This window comes from Cheilinus undulatus, linkage group 20, assembly GCF_018320785.1.
Source record: "Cheilinus undulatus linkage group 20, ASM1832078v1, whole genome shotgun sequence".
In the NCBI taxonomy this organism is placed as follows: domain Eukaryota; kingdom Metazoa; phylum Chordata; class Actinopteri; order Labriformes; family Labridae; genus Cheilinus; species Cheilinus undulatus.
Window position 1 is genome coordinate 2,570,344 of NC_054884.1, and position 22,331 is coordinate 2,592,674.

Consider the following 22,331-nt stretch of genomic DNA (forward strand, 5'->3'; position numbering starts at 1 on the left):
GACATGACATTAAATGCAGACTGTACTGACTGTTTGTGTTTCTCCTGACAGAAATGGCAGAGGAGATTCTTCGTGCTGTACGAACACGGCTGTCTACGTTTCGCTCTGGACGAGTCGGTAAGAAACACACTTTTATTCCGTCTCCTTGAAGGAGCTTTATGTAGAAACTGAACCTAAAGCTGTGGTTATCTGTAGGACCTTCTGTTAATGGTTACCTTTCCAGGTATAACCCTACCTGTTCACTCCACTTTAGGCTGCCACTGTTGCCTCTTAGTGTTGAGAGGTTGTGAAGGAAATTTTCTGATGCTGACAGCATTGTTACACAGTCAGGATTGGCACTAGAAACAGCATTGATATCATTAAGGAAGAATCCTGAAACGTCTATGTTTGTAGATGTTGTGATGGAGCAGCGTGAGAGGATGTGATATTTAAAGGTTTTATATTATTAGAACATGAGTGGTTGATGCTTCCCATGTTGGATGGCTGTGTCTGGGGAGTTCATGTTACCATGTTTGTTGAGTTTTTTGTATGCAAACACAACATCAGTAACAGAGTGAAGAAGTTCTTGAAGAGCATTAGATTTGATGTCAGATGTTGTGTAAATACCCTGTCTTCGTCTAGCCCCATGTGTGCTTGTTCTTTAGGACTTACAGACATGTTGAGTACATTCCCTTCTCTATAAAATACCCATGTTCACTGTCTCGGTGTTTTTCCCTCTGTGCTTTTTACTGGAGCATTTCATCTATGAACTCAGAACCTGAATCTAGAGCTGAGACCAGCTCCTCTGAATTCATCTAGACCCTGCCCAAAGCCCTTCCTCCCCTCCTCAAGCCCATCTAACTATATTTATGGGCCTGAGCCTGATTTGAGTGTATTATAACGGTGATGTAATAGACTCAAATACAAGTCTGTCATTGTTTATGTGGTGAAAAGCCGACCGAAGGAGATGGATTTCTGGTTTCTCTTCTGGTAGATAAGATGTTTTCATCATCTTCTTCTCTTTTTCTGAGCTGTTTGTTTGAGAGGATGGTGCCACAAACAAGCAGAGATTAACCCTCAGGCCCTCTTGTAAAAAAAATCACACTGTCCCTCTTAAAGCCCTTTTAGGACATTGGATATATTTAAAAGTATTAAATATGAATAAAAACTCCCCCCCCTTTTTTTTTTTTGGTCCTCAACCCCAGTCCTCGTCATGTATAGCAGGTGTGAATTATTTTTCATAATTTTAACCCTATAAATGCCAGTTTATTTACATAATGTCACATTTTCTGACACAAAAAATGAATTATTTTCTATTTGAAAAATGCAAAGCAGATTTTCTTGGTGCAGGGATTATCAGTCTTGGATATGTCATTGAATAGCAGCAACACTGATTTTGACTTACTATTAAGTTTGGTGTAATAAAAAAAAATACAATAGAAATCACACTCTCCCTCTTAAAGCCCTTTTAGGACATTAGATATATTCAGAAATATTAAATATGAAAGAAAAAACTTTTTAAAAACTTTTGGTCCTTAACTCCAGGTCTCATCTGTATAGCAAATGTGAACTGTGATTTTCAAATTGCAGAAGTTGCAATGTTTTTTTTAACTTGAAATGTGTCAAAATACCAGTTTGATAAATCAATTTTTTTTTGCAGCAGAGATTTTATGCACATTATGCAAACATTCAAGTGTCAATTTTTTATAATGGTTTACAAAAATCCTCCCTTTTGTGTTTTATGTATGTTTTTCTTAATCAAATGAGTGACATAAAAATCATAGTGCCCTTAAACGAAGCAGATGACATCACATTTACAATATGAGCAAAAATAGTTAGCTCATTGTATCTAAAACTGATGGAGCCTAGCGTTACGTCATGAGAGTCAGACCCTAGCTGTGATCAGCCGTTAGCCAGCCTCACCTCCTCCACCCCAGCCGCCTCCTTTATAGCTTAAAGCTTGTTGCACCCTATATTCAGATTCATGCTACTTTGAAGTAATTGCTTTGGAAATAATTTCATTGTTTTCAACACACATGGTCTTATTTATGGAAGTATTCATTGCTTGGATTTGTCAAAAAACACATAATATTAACCCAAGAATAATCAGATATTCAATCGCAATATTTGGGGGGAAAAAAAATGCAGTTAGATTATTTTTGCAAATCATTAAGCCCTAATCCTAGGAGGGGAGGAGCTTCTTGTCTGACCCACTGGGTTTGCTGGTCAGGTCTAGCCAGTCTCAGGCAGAAAATCTGATATCTGCCTGGCCGATAATATTGAGGGTTAAATTTCCTGATGTCAGTGAACACATCACTGGGCTCTTTAAACTTGAGTTAACCTTAAAGTTTTAGATGAGCGCATTTTCTCACTAACATAACTAAATACAAAATCACTTCACACATGCATACATTACCCACAAGGCCACCGTCCTTAAAGGGCCGGTACATCACAGACTGCAGTAACGCACAGGGAGCAGCTCATTGATGAACATCGAGGGTTTTTATTTCTCTTCAGCTAACAGGCTGATGAAATGTTGATCCATTAACCCTCTTCTTTTTGATTGACAGACTGATTGATTGTTAGTGGTCTTCCCTGATCAGTTTTGTGAAGTATGGGTCTGTGTGACGTCTCCTCTCCCTGGCCGCTGTGAGCTCTGGTCTGTGTTTTGGTCTGCGTCTCTGGGGGAATGTGACACGGGTGACCAAACCCAAACTGGCTGATCGGGCTGAGATTACTGTGTTTGTGTGTAAACACTGAGGGCTGTCTACAGCACACAGACACATCAGCATGTGATGAGAAGGGGCTGATATGATACCAGGATTTTACGCTTTCATATCGTTCGTGTAAAAGTCAGACTACCGGTACGTGCTCATTACCATGGTAACAAAAAGTTATCATTGTAAATTAATACAAAAGCAATGATCTTAGGATATTCTATAGGCTGTATGAGTTTAAGGAGTTACTGTGCCGTGACCATGAAGATCATACCTGTGCACACTTCCTCTCTGAGGCCGTTTTTTTAATTTTTAATTTTACTGCCTCATTTTTCATGATTTTAAAGTTTGATTTTGCAAACTTAGAGACGTTTCATCTGACTGAAATTTGACCTGAAGGTTCATAACCTTTGACCTTTCATACAACAAAGCTAAATACAGATTTATTTTCACTTTACAGGATCTTTAACTGCCCTACACCTGAGTATCGTCTGTGAGGAACAGAGCCAGGCCTTTGTAACGCTCTTTAATCTGGTGTAAACAGTGGAGAACTGATAGCACCGATAACAATGGAACAACATGTTTTAGATCTGTTTTGATCCAGGAAATGGAGATAAAGATGTGCACTGACTATGTGAGGTTAAACTCACATACAACTGAAGTTATAGTTAGTAGAGTCAGCACAGGTATGAGGACGTCAACCTGCAAACAGAATAGAAGGACTGCTAACATTAGCTTATAGCTGCTAGTGCAATTCTGTCTGAGAGAAATAATGCTTAATTGTGACTGTTTCCTGAGGGTTTCATAACAGTTATCAGTGATTGACTGGATATGAAATGATTTGCTTAAGCACTGACCACGTAAAGATACTGCTGTCCATGAACCGTGTGATCACACTCCTTTCTTCTTCCATCTGTTCTTTCTCCAGGTGTTATTTTTGTTTGTTTTCTCAGGCTAATGAATAATAGTCACAGTCAGTAATTCAGGGTGTGTTTGAGGCTCCAGGTCAGTGATGGTTTTGACTCCTGGTTCTAATATGAAATCTGGATCTGAGGCATCCTTACGCAGGTGTTTCCCTCTGTGTGGGCCTGTCTGTGTTTTTTAACGATCAGATGCTGTAACAGTCGCTCTCTTCCTCGCCCTCTCCCTCCGTGAATCCAGCCGCCGTTTGAAGTCACATGTGGTGGATCTCTTTGTGTTTCCAGTGATGACAATGGGAGGAAACATTGCAGGGTTTGTGTGTGAGCGTGTGCGTGTTTTCCACTGTGTAATGTGTTTCCAGTGACACCCAGCCTGCCGTGTTTTCCTCTCATTGTAACGCTGATTCCAAAACTGTCTGCCTCATTGTCCTGGGCTCGTTTCATCTGCTCCAGCGGGCAGGAAAGTGGGTCAGGGAAATGGCTGCTTTGTGCCGAGAGCCTGAGGAGAGGAACTGTGCAGCTGATAAGGACAGTGGTGTCGTTGATCTCATCGGGATCATCATTGTTCCTCACACACTGGAGATGTGACTAGTTAGAGGTTTACTCCACTTTATTTACTTCTTTCATGTGGAGATTCAGAGGAACCACACCCTCAGTCTCTTTGTTTTTAGAGTGTTTGAGCCCATTGTCTCTGCTGCTCTTCATCATCATCATCATCACGCTCACAGAGGAGACCTGGAACAAATACAGCATGGATATGAAAGTCTTAAAAGTTATAAACCCTGCAGGTTTAAACCAAGGTCGAAGAGAAACTGGGTCTTGTGTTCATGTTTCTCCTCTGAGTGAAAGTCAAACAATTATTTTCAATTTGCTGCGGTCCACAACCGTCCAGATTATTCAGGATGTTTGAAGCAAAGTTCCAGAAGTGGAGAGAAATGTTTTCCCTTAGAGCCCCATTCTTAGGAGTCTTACTCTGTAGGCCAAAAGAGAGGAATTGGAGTCAAAACCAGCATGGTTGCTTTGTTTGTATTCTGATTATCACACCTAGATAATGTGGCTGTAGATTAATTCACTCTTGCATGCACTTGGGATGATTTGACAGTAATTTCAGGATTCGAATGCTCGAGTACTTACCCCTGTTAGAGCCGGGCAATTAATCGCAGATGATATAAAATCACAATATAGCCTGCTGCAATTTAAGAATTGCAGGAGGTGCAATATTGCTTTAACTTAAATGTGTCAAAATACCAGTTTAATATATTCATTTTTGCAGCAGCAAAGATTTTATGCATAATATGAAAACATTCAAGTGTAAATTTCTTAGAATGGTTTACAGAAATTTTTCTTTTTGTGTTTTATGTATGTTTTTTCTTATGTCCCATTTACACGACAACGTTTTCGAGTGAAAACACAAAAGTTTTGTAGTGTTTTGGCTGTTCGTTTACACGGCGGCGGCGTTTTGGTGCCTGAAAATGGAACTTTTTGGAAACAGGCTCCAGAGTGGAAGTTTTTAAAACGTCCCCGTGTAAACAGGGAAAACGGCACTTTCTGAAAACGAACATGCACACTGCGGCTGTAGTAAACATCCACAAGCGAGTAGGCTTATAACACATGCACGGACGGGAAGCCCAAAACAAAGATGGCCAACACCAGCGTACTGTTCGTGCTCCTCACTCTGTTGAATTTAACTGAACTTGGTGTTGATTTACCTCACCATCACTTGGATCGGCGGAGATGTATTTCATGCCTTTTGACTCGACCCATACGCCCTTCGATGGCATATAGGTTGAGTCAGAATCTAGTGCAGGCACGAAAATCACACCGCCATCTATTGGCCTGGCATGTAAACCACGTTTTTGGTGTTTCCGCAGTCTCATATGAACGGATATCGTTTTGAAAACGTTGCCGTGACCTGAGTTTATCAAGCAGCTGCTTTGACTTTGCAAAGAGTGCATGGCTAGAAAACCCCCGTATGGATCGACACATAAATGACAGTGTGTATTGAAAATAATGAAACTATTTCGAAACATTTAATCCATAGCAGCATGAATCTGAATATGAGGATGCAACAAGCTTTAAGCTATAAAGGAGGCAGCTGGGGTGGAGGAGGTAAAGCTTGTAAAGCTGCTGCAAAAAACACATGAATGCATTAAACTACTGTTTTGACATATTTCAAGTTTAAGAAATATTGCAACCTCTGCGGTTTGTAAATTGCAGCAGGCCATATTGCGATTTAATCTAATTTGCGATTAATTTCCCAGCCCTAATTCAGATTCATGCTAGTATGGATGAATTGCTTCTGAAATAATTTCGTTCTTTTCAGTGTCCACTGTCATGAATGCATCTGTCTATATGAGCCCTGAAAGTCAAAGCATGCTGCATGACTAACCCAGGGAGCATCTTTTAAGCAGAGCCTTCTCTGCCAAGTAAAACTGTAGTAGATCCATTATGCAATAACATGTTATTCTGTTTGAATGTACTCATTGATCGTTTTTGTGTAGTGAGTCTCAGAACCAGAAGTTAGGAGGATTAACTGTAGTATCTGCCTGCTCCTATCTGTACTCTGTGTTAAGGATTACTGAGCTAAAAGTGGCTGGTTTCCTGTCTTATTGATGCTCCAAACATCTGATTCTTGGTGAAAACGGTCCAGAGAGCCATGACATCATGGTCTATTTTCCCCCAGCAGACAGCAGGGTGCTATCTGAAGCCACGGCCTCTAAAAGCTGAACTATTTTCCCCAGGAGCAGAGGCAAAGATGCTCTCCCATGTAAAGCTGCATTCCTCCTCTGATGCCCTTATTTGGTGAACTGCAGCGAGCTCTGAGAGAAAGTGAGCGAGCTGCAGCGTCTAAAAACCACAGAGGAAACGTCAGATATGCCCCAGACCCAGACATTCCTGCACCCCGCTCTGCTGATGCTGCTAATGCAGCGCAGAGGAGGACGCCACTGTTACATGAAGGAGTAATCAAATTTAGATAAAGAGATACATACCCAGACTGTCAGGGAAACAGATTCTTCCACAGGGACGGAGGAGGAAGGAGACCACCATGAAAGTTTCCAAGGTCAGAGGTCAATGACCATGAGAACACGCCTGGAGAGGAGAAGGATGAGGAGGAGGAGGTTCAGGAGGGAAGCAGTGATTTCAGAGCTGCTGCTGTACCACATATTAGGAGAGTTTGGAGTAAATATAGCTTTGACACTCATCATTCACTCTGATTTACACATTTATTCTGATACTGAAACCACAATCAGAAAACTTCAGTTAAAGCCTGAAAATATAGGATGGGCTGTCTTTGAGAACCTGTTTATAGGTTGCATTAGCAATGATTTAAATCCCCAGGACAGATTAGAGTGTTCAGACACCCTCTTTATGAATTATGACTAAAGCTGGGTAATTAATCGCAAATTAGATTAAATCACAGTGTGCCCTGCTGCAATCTTCAAATCGCAGGAGGTGCAATACTTCTTTGACCTGAAATTTGTGTCAAAATACCAGTTTATGCATTACATATAATGTAATCATTCCAGTGCCATATTTTAAGAATATTGTACAAAAAAACCCTGTTTTCTTAATTTTTTTAATGTTTTTCTTATTAAATATCAGAATTATGTAACAAATATGACTCCTTTTAATACAACAGCACATATCAAATTTGCAAAATGAGTCAAAATGGTCACAAAAAGTTATTTTTTCAAAATTGTTCAGCTCTAGTTCAATCTTAATATTGTGTTGGTCATAATATAGAATGAATTATTGCTTGTTTTTCTTGGAAAATGCATGAGATGAGGAACTGTTGATCGCAATTGAAATATTGGGTAAAAAATTGCTTTTAGATTATTTTCCCAGATCGTTCAGCCCTGCTCCTAACAAGGATTGGCAGATGTTTTGGGATGCCTTCGTCCAAACTGGTTTGGTTGTGTAGACCAGCGGTTCTCAAGTGGTGTGGCAACACTTGTGTGCTTTGAGGCAAGCCAAGGTGTGCTGTGGAAATTTACAAATTTCAGCTACACAACAACTAAATAGATAATTCCCCATATCTGAGCTAAATTCAGGCATCAGTGCTGAATTTCGCAGCATTGCATCATGCCAGTGTTAATTTTGTCGGCTATAACTATGACTAAAAGTGTTCGTCAACAGCCTTTTTTCCATGACAAAAACTAGACTAAGACTAACAAAAATAGATCTGTGATGACTTAAACGGACAAAAACTACATTTAGCTTTTGTCAAGATGACTAAAACTAGACTAAAATGTAATGAAGTTTTTGTTGGACATTCAAAATCAGTGAATTTTTCCACTGTGGATAAATCTGTCAAAAAAAAAACATCTGTATCTATTCTTCCTCTCAGCTGTAGAAAGCAGGGACCCCAGGTTTAGCAGAGAACACACTACCATGATTTGGTACCAGATTTAGGCCGGCCACACACTACAGGATTTTAAGCCCAATTTGGGGCAAGACTTGCTTCCCCCGACTATCGAGAGGAGCCTCGTCGCAAATGACTGTTTGTCTGAGTAGACTGCATGTGTGGTGTCGACACGATTGTTTTACTGCTCCAAATCGGGTCGTAGCCTCCCAGACCCTGAATCGTAAATATCAGACATGTTTGATATGTTTGACAGAGTACCCACAACAACCAGTGAGAGCGAGCTGACGGGGTAGCGTCACAGCCAGATCATACGTACTTTCACCACTCACAACCATGAACTTTAACTTAATTTCAGCCATGATTTCATCCCGAGTCTTTCCCTTGTATTATGATTTTTGCTTCACCTGTAACACATGCCAGGACAGCCTGTTGTGGAGAGACAGCAAGGCGGTATCGACAGACATCCATGTTTTTTTTTTTTTTTTTCTGACATCATGTGATCACACGAGGTCGTAGGCAGGTCAGCAGGTGTGTGGTCTCCAGTGATCTGACAGTCTGGCTGAGTCGTCTAGTGTGTGCGTTCAGAGGATTAAAGAAGAAAAATCTTTGGAAATTGTCCTGAAGTCTGTGGTCTCCCATAGTTTTAAAATCGTTGCAGATTTAAAAATCGTCTATTGTGTGGCCAGCCATAGGCAAGAAAATAAATGCTTGGACTAAAAGTAAAGACTAAAATGTGAGGACTTTCTATGGATTAAAACGAAAAAAGGAAGAAATGACTAAAATGTGACTAAGACTAAAATGCATTTCATTTAAAGACTAAAACTAAGACTAAAATTAAAAATAGCTGCCAAAATTAACACTGCATTGTGCAGCATTGAATGCTTGCTGTCCATCTGTTAAATCTGTTATCTGTTAAATATTGAACTCTCTTGCCATGGTAATTTTCCATTTTCCACATGTAAAAATAGGACATCTAGTGCTTTTACTGTGAAAGTACAGTGATGTGCACTATGATGCTTAAGAGCTGCTGTCTTTGTTTAAACACAAATCAGACCACAACATTTCTTAAATGGACAAGGATATTGTTCATGCACCACCATCTCCACTTTGCAAAATAAGCCAATAAGCTCTGTGTGTGAGGAAAGTGGAAGAAAATCCTTCTGTAGGACACTGCTGGTATCTTGTCATCTCCCTTTCTTGTCTCTGACCCATGTCAGAAGAGCATCAGAGAGGAAAATATGAACAGGGCAACAGGGGATGAACAGAGTGACTGGGGAAACACTAAATGCCGTTGTGCTGCATGCTAGGAATCAGTGTAACAGACCTGATTTTGTCACTGACGGTCACCTGTGTTTTATGCTGTCAGGAGACAATGTAACGTGCTAGAGAGGCTAATTTGCAGGGGCGTGGAAAAAGTGTGCCTCGAGACTTTGGCCTGATTTTTGGTGTGCCTTGGGCCGAAAAAGTTTGAAAACCACTGGTGTAGACACAACACACCCTGGCACACGATGAAGACTGCCCTGTAAACCAACAGTGTAGTATTTCCAGTAAGAAGAGAGCATGGCTCTGTTTTTCACATTTATTTCTCTCCAGTCTCACTCTTAGTGATGGGAACACTGGTTCCTTTAGTTGTTCATGTGAATAAGTCAAATTTCACATGGCATTGATGTAAAGCACAAACTTGTATATATCTCATGGTTCTTCTACAATTTTAATGTCATTTTTGTGTGTTGTCTCGCTTTCTTGCCTACTTTCTGACCATGAGTGTGTCAAGTTTAACCCTTGTGCCCTCCTTGGGCATTTTTGGCCATTTTTCTCAAGTTTTCTTTTTTAAATTTGTGATCATTTTGTCAATTTTACAGCTTGTGGCATGAATTTTTACAGGAACTTTTCTTTCCAGTTAAATTTTTGAAACCCAACATGTTTTACTCTTAAATGTCATTCATACTCTTTCAATGTATTTTGTACCCGCTGGACACCTTTGAGGCCAAAAATGTTCATGTATAAAAAACTGCTTTTAAATCAGCATACATCAATATTGTTTCTACTTTTTTTCATAAATCTCTTTAACAACTCCAGAGTTGCTCAAAACGACCAAATATTCAATAATTCTCAGAATTTTAACCCTTTTAAACTTACACAAAACTCTCCATAATATAACGGGCAAAAATGCAAGAATTTCAGGAATGGTCCTACAATGAGTAAACGGTTGAATCTGGTGGAATACGGTAAAAATGTCAAATTTCACTAGACTTCTTCACATTGAAATGCTGACATTAGAGAATGTATGATTTTATCCTGCAATGACAGTGAGATTAAAAAACCTGATTTAAATGGGGGCATTTTTGCTTCAAAGATGTCAGGAGGGTATTTCTGGCATTAATGTAAAAATATTGATGCAGTGAAATCAATCTTGTCGCTAATCTTTGACCCATCCAAGACTCTTATCACCCCCAAAGCCCCATCTTCCTGTTATTTATTATATGGAAAATAATTCACTTTTTGCACTTTTTTGCTGTAAAAAATGAAGTATTTCAAATAATCAAAATGGCATTAAAAGGGTTAAAATCTTGAAAAGTCTGGAGTTGTTTAAGAGATTTATGAAAAAAAAAGTAGAAAAAAATACTGCTGTATGCTGATTTAATAGCAGTTTTTTTTTGTACATGTACATTTTTTCCTCCAAGGTGTCCAGAGGGTGCCCTAATGTTACAGCTGGCACAACATGAAAAATACAAATGCAATGAAATCAGTCTTGTTGCTGATCTTTGACTCTCATCAGCACCAAAGCCCCATCTTTCTACTATTTATTGTATGGAAAATAATTCACTTTTTCTGTGTTTTAGTAAAAAATAAAATATTTCAAATAATCAAACTGGCATTTAAAGGGTTACATTCTGAAAATGATTGAATGTTTGGTAGAGTTGAGCAGGTCTGAGATTGTTAAAGGGTCCTGAGGGTAGTAAATTTGAGGAGGGTAAAGTTCGATCCACTGTTTTGGATAAAACAGACTTAAATGAAATATAATGACCCCTCTGAGTCCCTAGTTTTCTCTGCTACTTGTGAAGGATTCTGGGATAGCTCAGCACCTCTCCTTCATTGTATCATGATCCTGCATTTAAGACAACGGTGACTTTTTGTTTTTGTGAATAGACCTTCTGGAGTTTGTTAGTGGAAGGACTCCTCAGACGTGGGCAGAGCCGAGTCTCTGTGCTGCTTGGAGTCAGAGTAGTGGGGCCGAGCCGTGAGGAGGAACGTGCAGCGTATAAAACAGCGGTCTCTCCTCTGCAGAGCTGCAGGGCGGGCTCTCGTTGGCTCGGCCTGTTAAAGACTCCTGCAGGATTTATGATTCTTTATGGAGTGGCTCTGCTTCACTCTGTTAGTCCTTCACGCTGTCTTTACTGGTTTAACCACGGGGCACAGGCTCCGAGGAGAACATCCAGACTTTAATGACCTCCGAGACACATCCCTGTGTTGGGGTCTAAACGTTCTGCCCCTCCTGGAGGATGTCTAGTTGTTGTTTGGCTGTGTTTTTGCTGCAGTGACAGTGTATGAGAAAGGGCTTGGTTTTAATAATATCTCTCTGCAGAGCTAAAAATAAGCGACCCTCAGAGGGCACGGACAATAGGAGGATATGGAACTGGCCCAGTGGTGTAGAAATCAAACCCACAACAATCCTGGTCGTTTGAATGGCAGCCTTGGCAGAACGTTCTCCTTTGTGTTGGTGCCAGCAGCAGGAACGTTTCTCAGCAACAAGAGGCTTTTATTCTCTGAGGACGGGTACAGGATCAGCTGGACTCCACCTAGCAACAAACAGACGCTAAACTCACTGCGAGAGGGTGATCGCTGTGACGGGGAAAGGTTTTGAGGAAGTTTGCACCTCTCAAGGCTTTAGCTCTTACTAGAGAGAGTAAATCATGATGATGTTGGCGTCTTTGGCTCTTCTTTTTTTATTTTGACATCAGGGACCGGAGGTTGGATCAGATTGAACCTGAGCCCAGAGTCTGGTTGGTTTGATTGGTGTCGAGAAAGGGGTGCATCTGAAGTGGGAGTCATGTGGATTTGGGCGTCTCTCAGGAGATGTGGACTAAACCAGTTCATCTGGGGCTCTTCTGACACAAGAAATGGCACATGGCTCGTTTTGATTAATACATTATTAGTAAAATGAGCTGCAGGCAATTAGCCAAATGCTTAGAATCAGCCTCAATGATTTCCAGGCTGTTGAGCCCTAATCAACACATGAACACACACAGAAAACCGCTCTCACACAGGGAGGATGTGGGCCTCTCTGAGCCCCCTGTCATCACTTCAGGACCTCCTTTAGAAAGCGCTCATTTAAAGGGAAATAAAACTACACATGTGTTCTCATGGCATACTTGGCTCTGATTTTCCTACCATGAAAATGTTAATCATTTTCACATCAGTAAACTCTCTGTTTCTCTATTCTGGAGCAGGAAGCTGCTACGATGAAATGTTTGTCCTGGGCAGTAAAAGAAGCATGACTCCAGCTGAGCGCTGTCCTCTCTGAGACGTTTGTGTGTCCAGAGAACAGCTCAGCCCTGAAGGCCTCATTACTGAAGCACAGCCGCTCTCCACGTCTTAATTAGTCTGGTTAATTAAGCGCAGCTCTACCCTGAACTTAATATATCACATCACCACCATGTTTCACAGTGAAATGGTGAACAGAGAACTGTATAGTTAAGGTTTAAACTCATGAATGAAAACAGAACCATGGTTTGACAGTTCAGGCAGACATGGTTCTGGTTCCGGTTCTGGTTCTTGAGTCTCAGAACCTTGGTGCTTTCTAGTAAACCAGCCCGCGTTCACACCAGTCTAAGAGGAACTAAAGTGGCGGAAATGACGGACGTGTATCTCCACGTCCAGCTCCACTTTCGCCCAAGCTGTCCCGGGACTCCCTCTTCAGTTTCTTAAGTTATTAGTTATTTAGTGTGGTGTCCAGGTGAACCCAGCCTTCGCCATCTCTTCCACAAGTTCGCCATTTAACTTGCTCTTCCTTGTTCTACTCTCCAGCTTCACCTGGAATTCTGTCAGATTACAACCAAACACTTTTATCTCCCCAGCAGACCACTTTTACTCCGTTTTCTGCTCATCTTCACAACCTAGAATGAGACACGCCCACTGATGATGTCATGGTTCCCAAGAAAGAACCAGCTATTTTTGGTTCCAGCTGAGAACCAACTTTTCAGGTTCAGAACCAATATTTTTCAGGTTTGAACACACCGATCGGTTTAAAATTCTTCTCTTCTACTGATGCTGAGACAGAAGCTTCACCAAAGTAAAGGTTCATTAAACAGGCACATCTAAGCCTGTAGTCTTCATCAGGGTCATGAAGAAGCTCATTATAAACATATTACACCTACATGGATGTGCGTGTGCTACACAAGGGTAAATATAACTTTCCATTTACCATCTTCCTGTCTGGTCCATAACTGCCAGGGAAATTAAGAGACCTGGACTCTCTAGCGCCTGAGCCTATCAGGCAGATGAGACGTGGCGTACATGCAGGCGGTCTGAAAGGCCTTACTTGTTAACACTGAAAACTGAAAATAAGCCGCGTCGTTGTCAACATGCTTCAAGTCTGAAATAGGCTTTACAGAGCGCTGTGGGTTGAAGCAGGTGACCCAGAGGTGAGATCACAGCTGATGTGTGGAGGCTGAAGTCCTTCAAGCTAGCTGAAATCATAAAGCACTTCTGGACAGTTAATGTTTAAGAGGAAAATGATTAGTCCTTTACTGTTGATATGTTTCAGGAAAATTATTCAGTTGAAACAAAACTAAATAAATTTATCAGTGATGATTTTTGTAATAGTTTGTATTCAGCCTAGACTTCTCCAGTTTGGACATCATGATTTGATGAACACAGCTGCCAAGGAACCAATCTCTTTCATTTCTGTGGTTGATGGAACCAAAAAGAACTGACGCTTTAAAGAACTGCACATCTACAGTCTTATTTTTAAACCCAACAGCTCCTACTCACTGAGTCAGTTGGGGAAAAACATTGCCAATGCTTTCGTGCAGTTTTTGTTGAGTAAAATAATAAATTGGATGCCGGTATAGCTCAGTTGGTAGAGCAGACACCCACACACAGAGACCTCAGTCCTCAGCAGATTGTGGTCCATTTTCTGGTCTAAACGAGCCTCAGTAATCTGGAGAAACTCTTATTGTTCTGTTTATTCAAACGAAAGGAAAAACAGCCATTTTCCAGACTTGGGGTTTCTGGGGGGGAACAGAAAAATGTGCAATGTGGGAAATTTCAAAATAAAAGCCATGTCATAATAAAAGCCTACATAGTATTAAAATTCAGCCTATTTGATAATGCAGTAAAACATAAAAAAATGCATTTTAAATGATCTCAGTGGAACATGAATAAATGGAAAATCGTGTTAACAGAAGAAATAAATTTATATCACAAAATACGCCCAAACTACTGCAGGTTTATTTTCTTATATGCAGCACGAGTCAATTCATGATTTTGTTGTTTGGTGGAAAGGTTTATTTGTAATTACATGTACCAACAAACAAACAAATAAACTAATAATAATACAGAGTATTAATTCACCAGTGCATTTACATTTGTGATACATTGTATAGAGGAAAATGTGTTGGCTTTTATTTTGACATGGAGACTTTTAATTTGAAATGTTTCCCTTTCCCATTGGGTCACATGTTTTCCTGTTCTTCAAGTCTTCATCCAGACAAGAAAACAAAAAACTTACACCCATTTTTCAGTTTTTTTGTGATTGTAAAGGAAGAACAGATAATAATTGAGCGTGAAAAGAGCGTCTTTAGATTTTTGAGGCTCATTCCAACCAGGAACTGTCTGAAAGTACACGGACTGACTGATTCAGGCTTAGAGTCGCCATGTTTCCTGTCTCTCTTCAGCTGTCCTTTCAGAATAAAAGCAGAAAGCCCCAAATACAATGTTTTAAAATAAATAAATTACCCAGTATTGACTTCTTTTTGCCAGCTATGGCGTCAGACATTGACATTGAGTCTTTCTTCTATCAAACTGAAGTTTTCTATCCTGGTATCATGGCGAACCGTACTGACTAACAACAATGGGAAATATTACTAAATGAATTTAAAAGACATGTTTTTAAACACATCAGAGAAATCAGTGAATTTGAGTCTTTAGAAGTGTAGATTTGATCCGGTATTTTCCTTTTGTCCCGTTGAAGCAGCCTCCTAGCTCCTTTCTCTCAGCCCTGATTGTTTCTTTCTTTGTACTGGAGGAAATTCTTGCACAGCGTCTGAGTCCTGAAGTGCGGCGTGCTGTAATTGCCTTATTTGGCAGCCTGCGGGGGTTTACAGGCCGATCTTAATAAAGCTGGATCTGTGCTCATTGGCCTTAAAAGGAGCTGGACGCAGAGCCAGCACCTGCTTCACATCTGAGGCCTGCATCGCCGAGTCCAGCCGAGCCAAGCCGAACTGAGTTCAGCTGAGTCAGACCTGATAACGGAGAAAAGGATCCAGAGCCAGGCACTGGAGTCCAGCCGAGTCTGATAGCAGAGGGATCCAGAGGAGGAAGTTTAGGGGGTTTCTGTCTGACTGTTAACTATCTCACATCAGACACATGAGCAGGTTTCTGTTGATTTACAGGTGTTAGTATGGCTGGGCAACCAGGCCTCAAACAAAACAATAGGTTTTTTCACACAGTTAATGAGTTTAATTTTTCCTGCTACATAAACAAACTCAGCTGATAAACAACCCATGCTGAACAAGGTTTGCTCTGTTTTATCAGTAAAGGTGTACAAAAGTAGACAGAATATAAATCACTAAAGTGACCCGTGATTCAGATGCTGGCTCACGATTCAGAGGCTGACTCACGATCAGATGCTGACTCACGATTCAGATGCTGACTCACGATTCATATGCTGACTCACGATTCATATGCTGACTCACGATTCATATGCTGACTCACGATCAGATGCTGACTCACGATTCAGATGCTGACTCACGATCAGATGCTGACTCACGATCAGATGCTGACTCACGATTCAGATGCTGACTCAAGATTCAGATGCTGACTCACGATCAGATGCTGACTCGTGATTCAGATGCTGACTCGCGATTCAGATGCTGACTCGCGATTCAGATGCTGACTCGCGATTCAGATGCTGACTCATCATGCAGATGCTGACTGATGATTCAGATGCTGACTCGTGGTTCATATGCTGACTCGTTATTCAGATGCTGACTTGGGATTCAGATGCGGGTTCATGTCTCAGATGCTGACTCGTGATTCAGAAGCGGGTTCATGTCTCAGAAGCTGACTCATGATTCAGATGCGGGTTCATGTCTCAGATGCTGACTCGTGATTCAGATGTGGTTTCATGTCTCAGATGCTGACTCGTCATTCAGATGCTGACTCGTGATTCAGATGCTGACTCGTGATTCAGATGCGGGTTCATGTCTCAGATGCTGACTCATGTCTTGTGTCTCCTTTAGCCTAGTACGCTCCCTCAGGGCACGGTGAACATGAACCTCTGCACGGATGTCATCGACGCAGAGCCGAAGACGGGTCAGAAGAACTCTCTGTGCATCATCACGCCTGATCAGGAGTACTTCATCAGAGGAGAGAACAAGGAGATCATCAATGGGTGAGTCTGTCCTCTCATTGGTTCATCATGATGGAGGTTAACGTAAACCACGGGTTAAAGACGTTCAAATGAAACCGCCTGTGTCTGCAGGTGGAGCGACCAGCTGGTGGTGTACCCCCGCACCAACAAACAGAACCAGAAGAAGAAACGTAAGGTGGAGCCCACCACCTCCCAGGTAACCCCTGTGTCACATACCACACCTTCAGGTTTAATGTTCGTCTTCTCATTCGCTCTGACGGATCATGTGACCTCTTTCAGGAGCCCGGTCCAGCAAAGGTGGCGGTGACAGGTTCAGGTATCCCAGAGGCTGAGAAGGTTCCAGACTCCAGCTCCATCATCTGGCAGGAGGAGCTGAACCAGAGGGAGGCCGAGGGGGCCGCCGTGTGGGTTGCTGCAGACCTTCCCCCTGGATCACCGCTGCCCCCTGCAGGTGAGGAGGACTGCCACAGGAACCAGGGGGTTATCCGGTTGTGGGGGCTTCTAAAGTGTGCACTTTAAGCCTGATTTTATCACCATGTTTTTTTTTTCATTCAGATTTTTAAGGTTAATTTTTAAGTTATTGTTAAAAAAAGGGGCTTTCCAGAAATGTTTATTTATTAATTTATCTGTTCAACGATGTAAAGGTGTCAACATCCTCCTGTCGTTATAGGTGACGGAGCGTCTGCAGCTCCAGGTTCTGATGCTGGCTCAGTCAATGGTGATGAGGTGGACCGAGGCAGCCTGGTGCTGCATGGCTCCGCCCCTCAGCCCCCCAACGACCCTCTCTCCCCAACGGGCTCCTGCTCCAGCCTGGGGGGTGTACCCCGCTGCCTCTCCCCGGCTCCCAGCGACCCCTTCCCCTCAGGCAGCTCCCTGCTCTCCAACGGCTCCCACATCAGCGGTTCGGTCAGCTCTCTGGACTCGGATGCCAGCGGCAGCACGGTGACCAGCACGGACAGCCACCCCACCCACCAGAGGGCAGGGCACTCTCACAGCCACCACGACACGCCGCGGTCCAGGAGGCTGGAGGCCGAGGCCAGAAAGGCAGAGAAGAGGAGCCGATACAGGAGCCCCGACAGGACGGAGAGGGAGGCGGTGCTCAGCCCCGAGAGGAGGTCAGTCTGAGTCCTGTTTTTTCATATTGCCCCTACTGGTGGTCCTCAGGTGTTCAGCCTCAGACCAGGTGAGATATATGATCTCTCCAAGGAGTTTTGTGGTTAAACCATCCCGGGTTTTATGACAACTGCTGTGAATTTCCTCTATGGTTAGTTATATAAACCGCTTTACAGTCATGGCAGGTCAGTGGGCACAAAAGAGGAAAATAAGACCACATGAGACATAAAGAGAAAAATTTTAGGGACAAGGAGACATCAGTCTCTCCCTTCTGCTCTCTGCCCAGACATAGAGCCTCAGTATGGTACTCTATGGTCTTTAAACAATCTGGACTTCAGTGTCAGCTATACCCTGGTCACGCCTGGGTCCCTGATGGGAGAACGCCCTTTCTGATCTGATCTGTGCCAGTGTTTTTCCTGAATATTGTGAATGTGTTGAGCTTCTAGCCTCTCCTTTTAAAGACATCTACACCCACAGAGTGCAGTGACGCACACATTTTCAGATCTTTGATGTCCACATTTACGCTCTTGTTACTCTGTGGTTTCAAAAGAAGGGAGGAGGAACGTCTGTGTTTGGTGGATCGAGATAAATTTATCCATCTGACGTGATTTTCTGAGAATCCCCTCCTCTCCTCCCGTCACATCTCTTCTTTATCAGCTCTCTCCCTCTCTCTGTAAGCTCACACTGGATAAACACACGGCCTTTAAATTTTCCATTATGTGATCTGCTGCTGTAAGGGAAAAGGTCAAAGGTCATACACACAGAATTGGTAAGGTGGAGGGTGTGGGGGGTCATCGTTTTCCTCCCACAGCCAGTTTCCTGCTGGTTCAAGGCCTCCCTCTATGACGGGCGTGAGAGGAAGAGGAGTGTCCATGAATGACCTTATGAACATTGTAGAGACCCTCCCTCTGTATACTGGAGCACTTTAATGCTTCCTTTTATTTCAGTAGAAGGCTTTTTGTCACGTTTGGCCTCCCTGTAGACCCCGTAGTATTTACACACTGTTGAGACAATGCATTGACATGAATTTATTTCCAGTTTGGTCATTCTGATCCGTACAGGCGGTACTCCTTGATGCTTTCAGTGGGCGCACCTGAAAACCAGTTTGATATCTGACAGCTCAGACTAATACAGAGGCTGTGCCTTTGATTCCATCCTTGCCTGTTAAGTAACATCCTTTAAAGCTTCTAAAACATTCCATCCTCTGCTTTTGGCTAGGCCATCCTTGCCCTGCAGTGTTTGTTCCATTCTTCTTAATTCCTACTAGATGTCTTGTCTAAATAGTGTATCAATCTGCCCTTTAAAAGCAGGTTTAGAATGAGGGAGAGGACAGAATAAGGGAGAAAAGCTGTTAAAGCAGTACTGCTGGCCTCTTAGCACACGGCTAATTATTCCCCATTCATTCTTATTGGCATGTCAGAATACCAAGCCATGGTTAGGGAGCCACAGAGATGATGTGTGAGCTTTTGTTGGAACCAGAGAAGGTACAGGGACCTCTGATATCAGTCCTCTCTAATTAGGGCCCGAGCACCGACCGGTGTGAGGACCCTCTTAATATTGTAGCCGTTATTATTGTTAATGCATTTAATTTGATTTTATTCAACACAAATTCAAAAAAGCAGCAAATATACAAATACAAAGGTACAGCGCTCCAACTTTTCCCTGCTCCTCATTCCTGAAAAGACTTGTGTAGCTGGGGGTCAGTTTGGAGAAGACATTAAATGTCCGGTCTGTAATGAGTCCCTGGTAGATCTATATAATTTAACTGGAGCCTGTCTGGGACATCAGTCCAGTATTTTACATCCTACGGTGGGCGTTTGGCCTCACACCGGCCTTCCTCTTCTCTCTTTTATTCCCTTTTAAGGACCACAGCTGGGACTGAGTGGCCCCCAAATAAGGGCAGCCTGTATACAGAGGGTAATCTAATATTCCCTCTTCCTCTCTGTGATGAAGAGTCTTCCTCCTGTGTGGGAACGTTTCAGAGCTGGCACTGTGAATGGACCAGAGAGACGAGGCTCAGATTCATCTTTGATATAGTTCAGCTAAAGCTATTCTGATGATTCTGATGATTCTGTTTCTTTCAGATTTAGTCTCCAGACTTTTATTTGGTTTAACAGATGAAGTCAGGAGCATCCCTGCACGTATGAACTGGTTCAGTGTGCTTCATTTCCCTCAGGCTGTCCCACATAAATTAAATGTCTTTAAATACAGTTGACATTTAATTTAATTACATGTAGACAGTAGAGCTGGCTGAATCTTTCTCATGAAAACATGTCTTTAAAAATACCTCCAGTTGTACCGTCTGGCTCTTTGCCTGTTTTTTTTTTAAACCTCAGCTATGAAGTCAAACGGCTGATTGCTTAGGTTGTGAGAAGTCTCATTCATGTTCATTCAATATGGAAAATGTTTTTATGCCCTCAAGCTGAGGACGGCAGGAGTCAGCAGCTGCATGCTTCTGGGTCGTCCATCCATACATCTGTATGTAAGGACCAGGTTCTTATCACCAACATACCTCAAGATCAGTGTTACTCAACCTGCTCAACCAAACTGTTGAAAAAAACATTTGCAAGAGCCACAATCTAAGTGGAGAAAAGTGGCAAAAACAGGTTAAAGAAGCGATAAAAATAAGTCAAAGGTGACAAAAATGGTCAAAAAGCAACAAAAAATTGGTGAAAAGGGGTGAAAATCAGGAGAAAAGTGGAAAAGGTCTGAAAGTAGTAAAAACGGGTGAGAAGTCACAGAAATAAGTTGCAGGTGTCAAAAAATGGTTCAAAATGGGAAAAAACGTGGCAAAATGAGTGAAAATGACTAAAATGAACAAAAAAAAATTATAGAGTGGCAAAAAATGGGGGAAAAAAGGAAACAAGTGGTATTTAGTGGCAAAATGTAGCTTAAATGGGCAAAAAATTGTAAGAATTGGATAAACGTGGCAAAAATTGGCCAAAAAATATGAAACAATGGGTATTTAATGACAAAGGGAGCTTAATAAATTAATAAGTAAATAAAATAATGTAATAAAATAAATGGGCAAAAAAGTAAGAAGAACAGGGTATTTCATGGCAAAATATAGCTTGAATGGGCAAAAAATGGTGAAAAGGGCAAAAATGGGATCAAAGTGGCACAAATGGGTAGAAAAATAGGGGAAAAAGGGTATTTAATGGTTAAAGGCAGCTTAAATAGGGGAAATTGGCAACGAAATTGTGAGAAGGGGCAAAAATAGGATAAAAGTGGAAAAATGTGACTAAATTGGCCAAAAAAAAGGAAAAATAGGTATTTAATGGCTGGAGGTAGCTGAAATGGACAAAAAGTGGCAAAAAATGGAGAAAAGTGGCAAGAAAAAGTGGCAAAAATGGGCAAAAAAGTAAGAAAAAAGGGTATTTCATGGGCAAAAAATGGTGAAAAGGGTAAATGGGTTATAAGTGGCAAAAATGGGTAGAAAAATATTTAAAAAAGGGTATTTAATGTCAAAAGGTAGCTTAGATGGGGGAAATCGGCAATAAATGGTGAGAAAGTGCAAAAATGGGATAAAAGTGGAAAAAATGGGCAAAAAATGGGTATTTAATGCATAAGGTAGCTTTAATGAGTGAAAAGTTGCAGAAAAAAAGGGCAAAAAGTTTCCCTTTTTTAAGGTTTTCTGGCTGAATAATATTTAAAGTCAAGACATAAAAGAGCCACTAATAATCACGAAAGAGCCGCATGTGGCTCTAGAGCCACGCGTTGAGAATCACTGCTCAGGATACTTTGAAGGATTTTCATCAAACTTTGCACACATGAAACCTCAGGATTAGATTTTGATGCTCAGAAGTGAAGGGCGAAGGCCATGGGCTCATGTGCATCCCTTGCTTTTGATCTGATTACATTTTAGAGGTCAAAGGTCAAGACAACTGGGCCTCATGGCCAACATTTCTAGGGTTAGATAACTCTGGAACCATAAATCGTAGCCTCTTAGTTAGCTGTTGTGTCGTTCCATAGATGCTGTCCATACAGAAGCATCTCTAGGGATCCTGGACCCTGGGCGACTTCCTGTTGAACAGATCTGCTGGTGTAGGGGGCACCAAAGATCCCAGGGGGGTCAGCTTTGTCAGGTTGTCATAATTAGATTAGCATTTAAATAAAATCATAATAAAGCACTGATGGGATGGATTAAACAAAGGTCTTTTAGTAAAGATAAAGAGTGAAGATCTGCCATGGTGGGAATTTATCAGTGACAACTCTTAATACTGATGATCCTCTCCACAAACCCATATTTAACCTCACTGAGACCGCGTCCATGTTTATGTACAGTCCATGTTAGTAGATCAAACTCTCAGCTCAGCTTTAAGAAGGTTTTAGTGACCAGAGATGATAGGTAAGCAGCTACAGATCTCACTAACATCTCTCTCTCTCTGTTTTCAGTCGCTCCGGTGTGATTGAGAAGTTGGAGGCATTGGAGCTGGAGAATCAGGAGAAGATGGAGGTGGAGGAGTCAGAAAGGGGCGGGGCCAGACAGGGCCGCAGCGAGCACCGACGCTTCCACAGAGAGGTAACGCCACCTTTACTGCCGACGACTACCAAAGTTTAAAAACGCTGCAGATCTGAGGTAGTTTTTTTTAACCAGAAGTTCCTGAAAACTGTCAACACTGCACAAAAACATCAGCGTT

General features: G+C 41.9%; 1 protein-coding gene across 4 annotated transcripts in view; it reads left to right on the plus strand.

Annotated features, from left to right (window-relative positions):
* LOC121528066 (myosin phosphatase Rho interacting protein) overlaps positions 1–22,331 on the plus strand; it is an 85,902-nt gene that overhangs the window by 24,290 nt on the left and 39,281 nt on the right. For all 4 annotated transcript variants that reach the window (XM_041815195.1, XM_041815194.1, XM_041815196.1 and 1 more), the window contains exons 3-8: positions 52–117; positions 16,448–16,599; positions 16,690–16,774; positions 16,858–17,029; positions 17,249–17,693; positions 22,087–22,213. In XM_041815195.1, the coding sequence (XP_041671129.1) occupies positions 52–117; positions 16,448–16,599; positions 16,690–16,774; positions 16,858–17,029; positions 17,249–17,693; positions 22,087–22,213 (1,047 nt within the window). The remainder of the gene's footprint in view (positions 1–51; positions 118–16,447; positions 16,600–16,689; positions 16,775–16,857; positions 17,030–17,248; positions 17,694–22,086; positions 22,214–22,331) is intronic.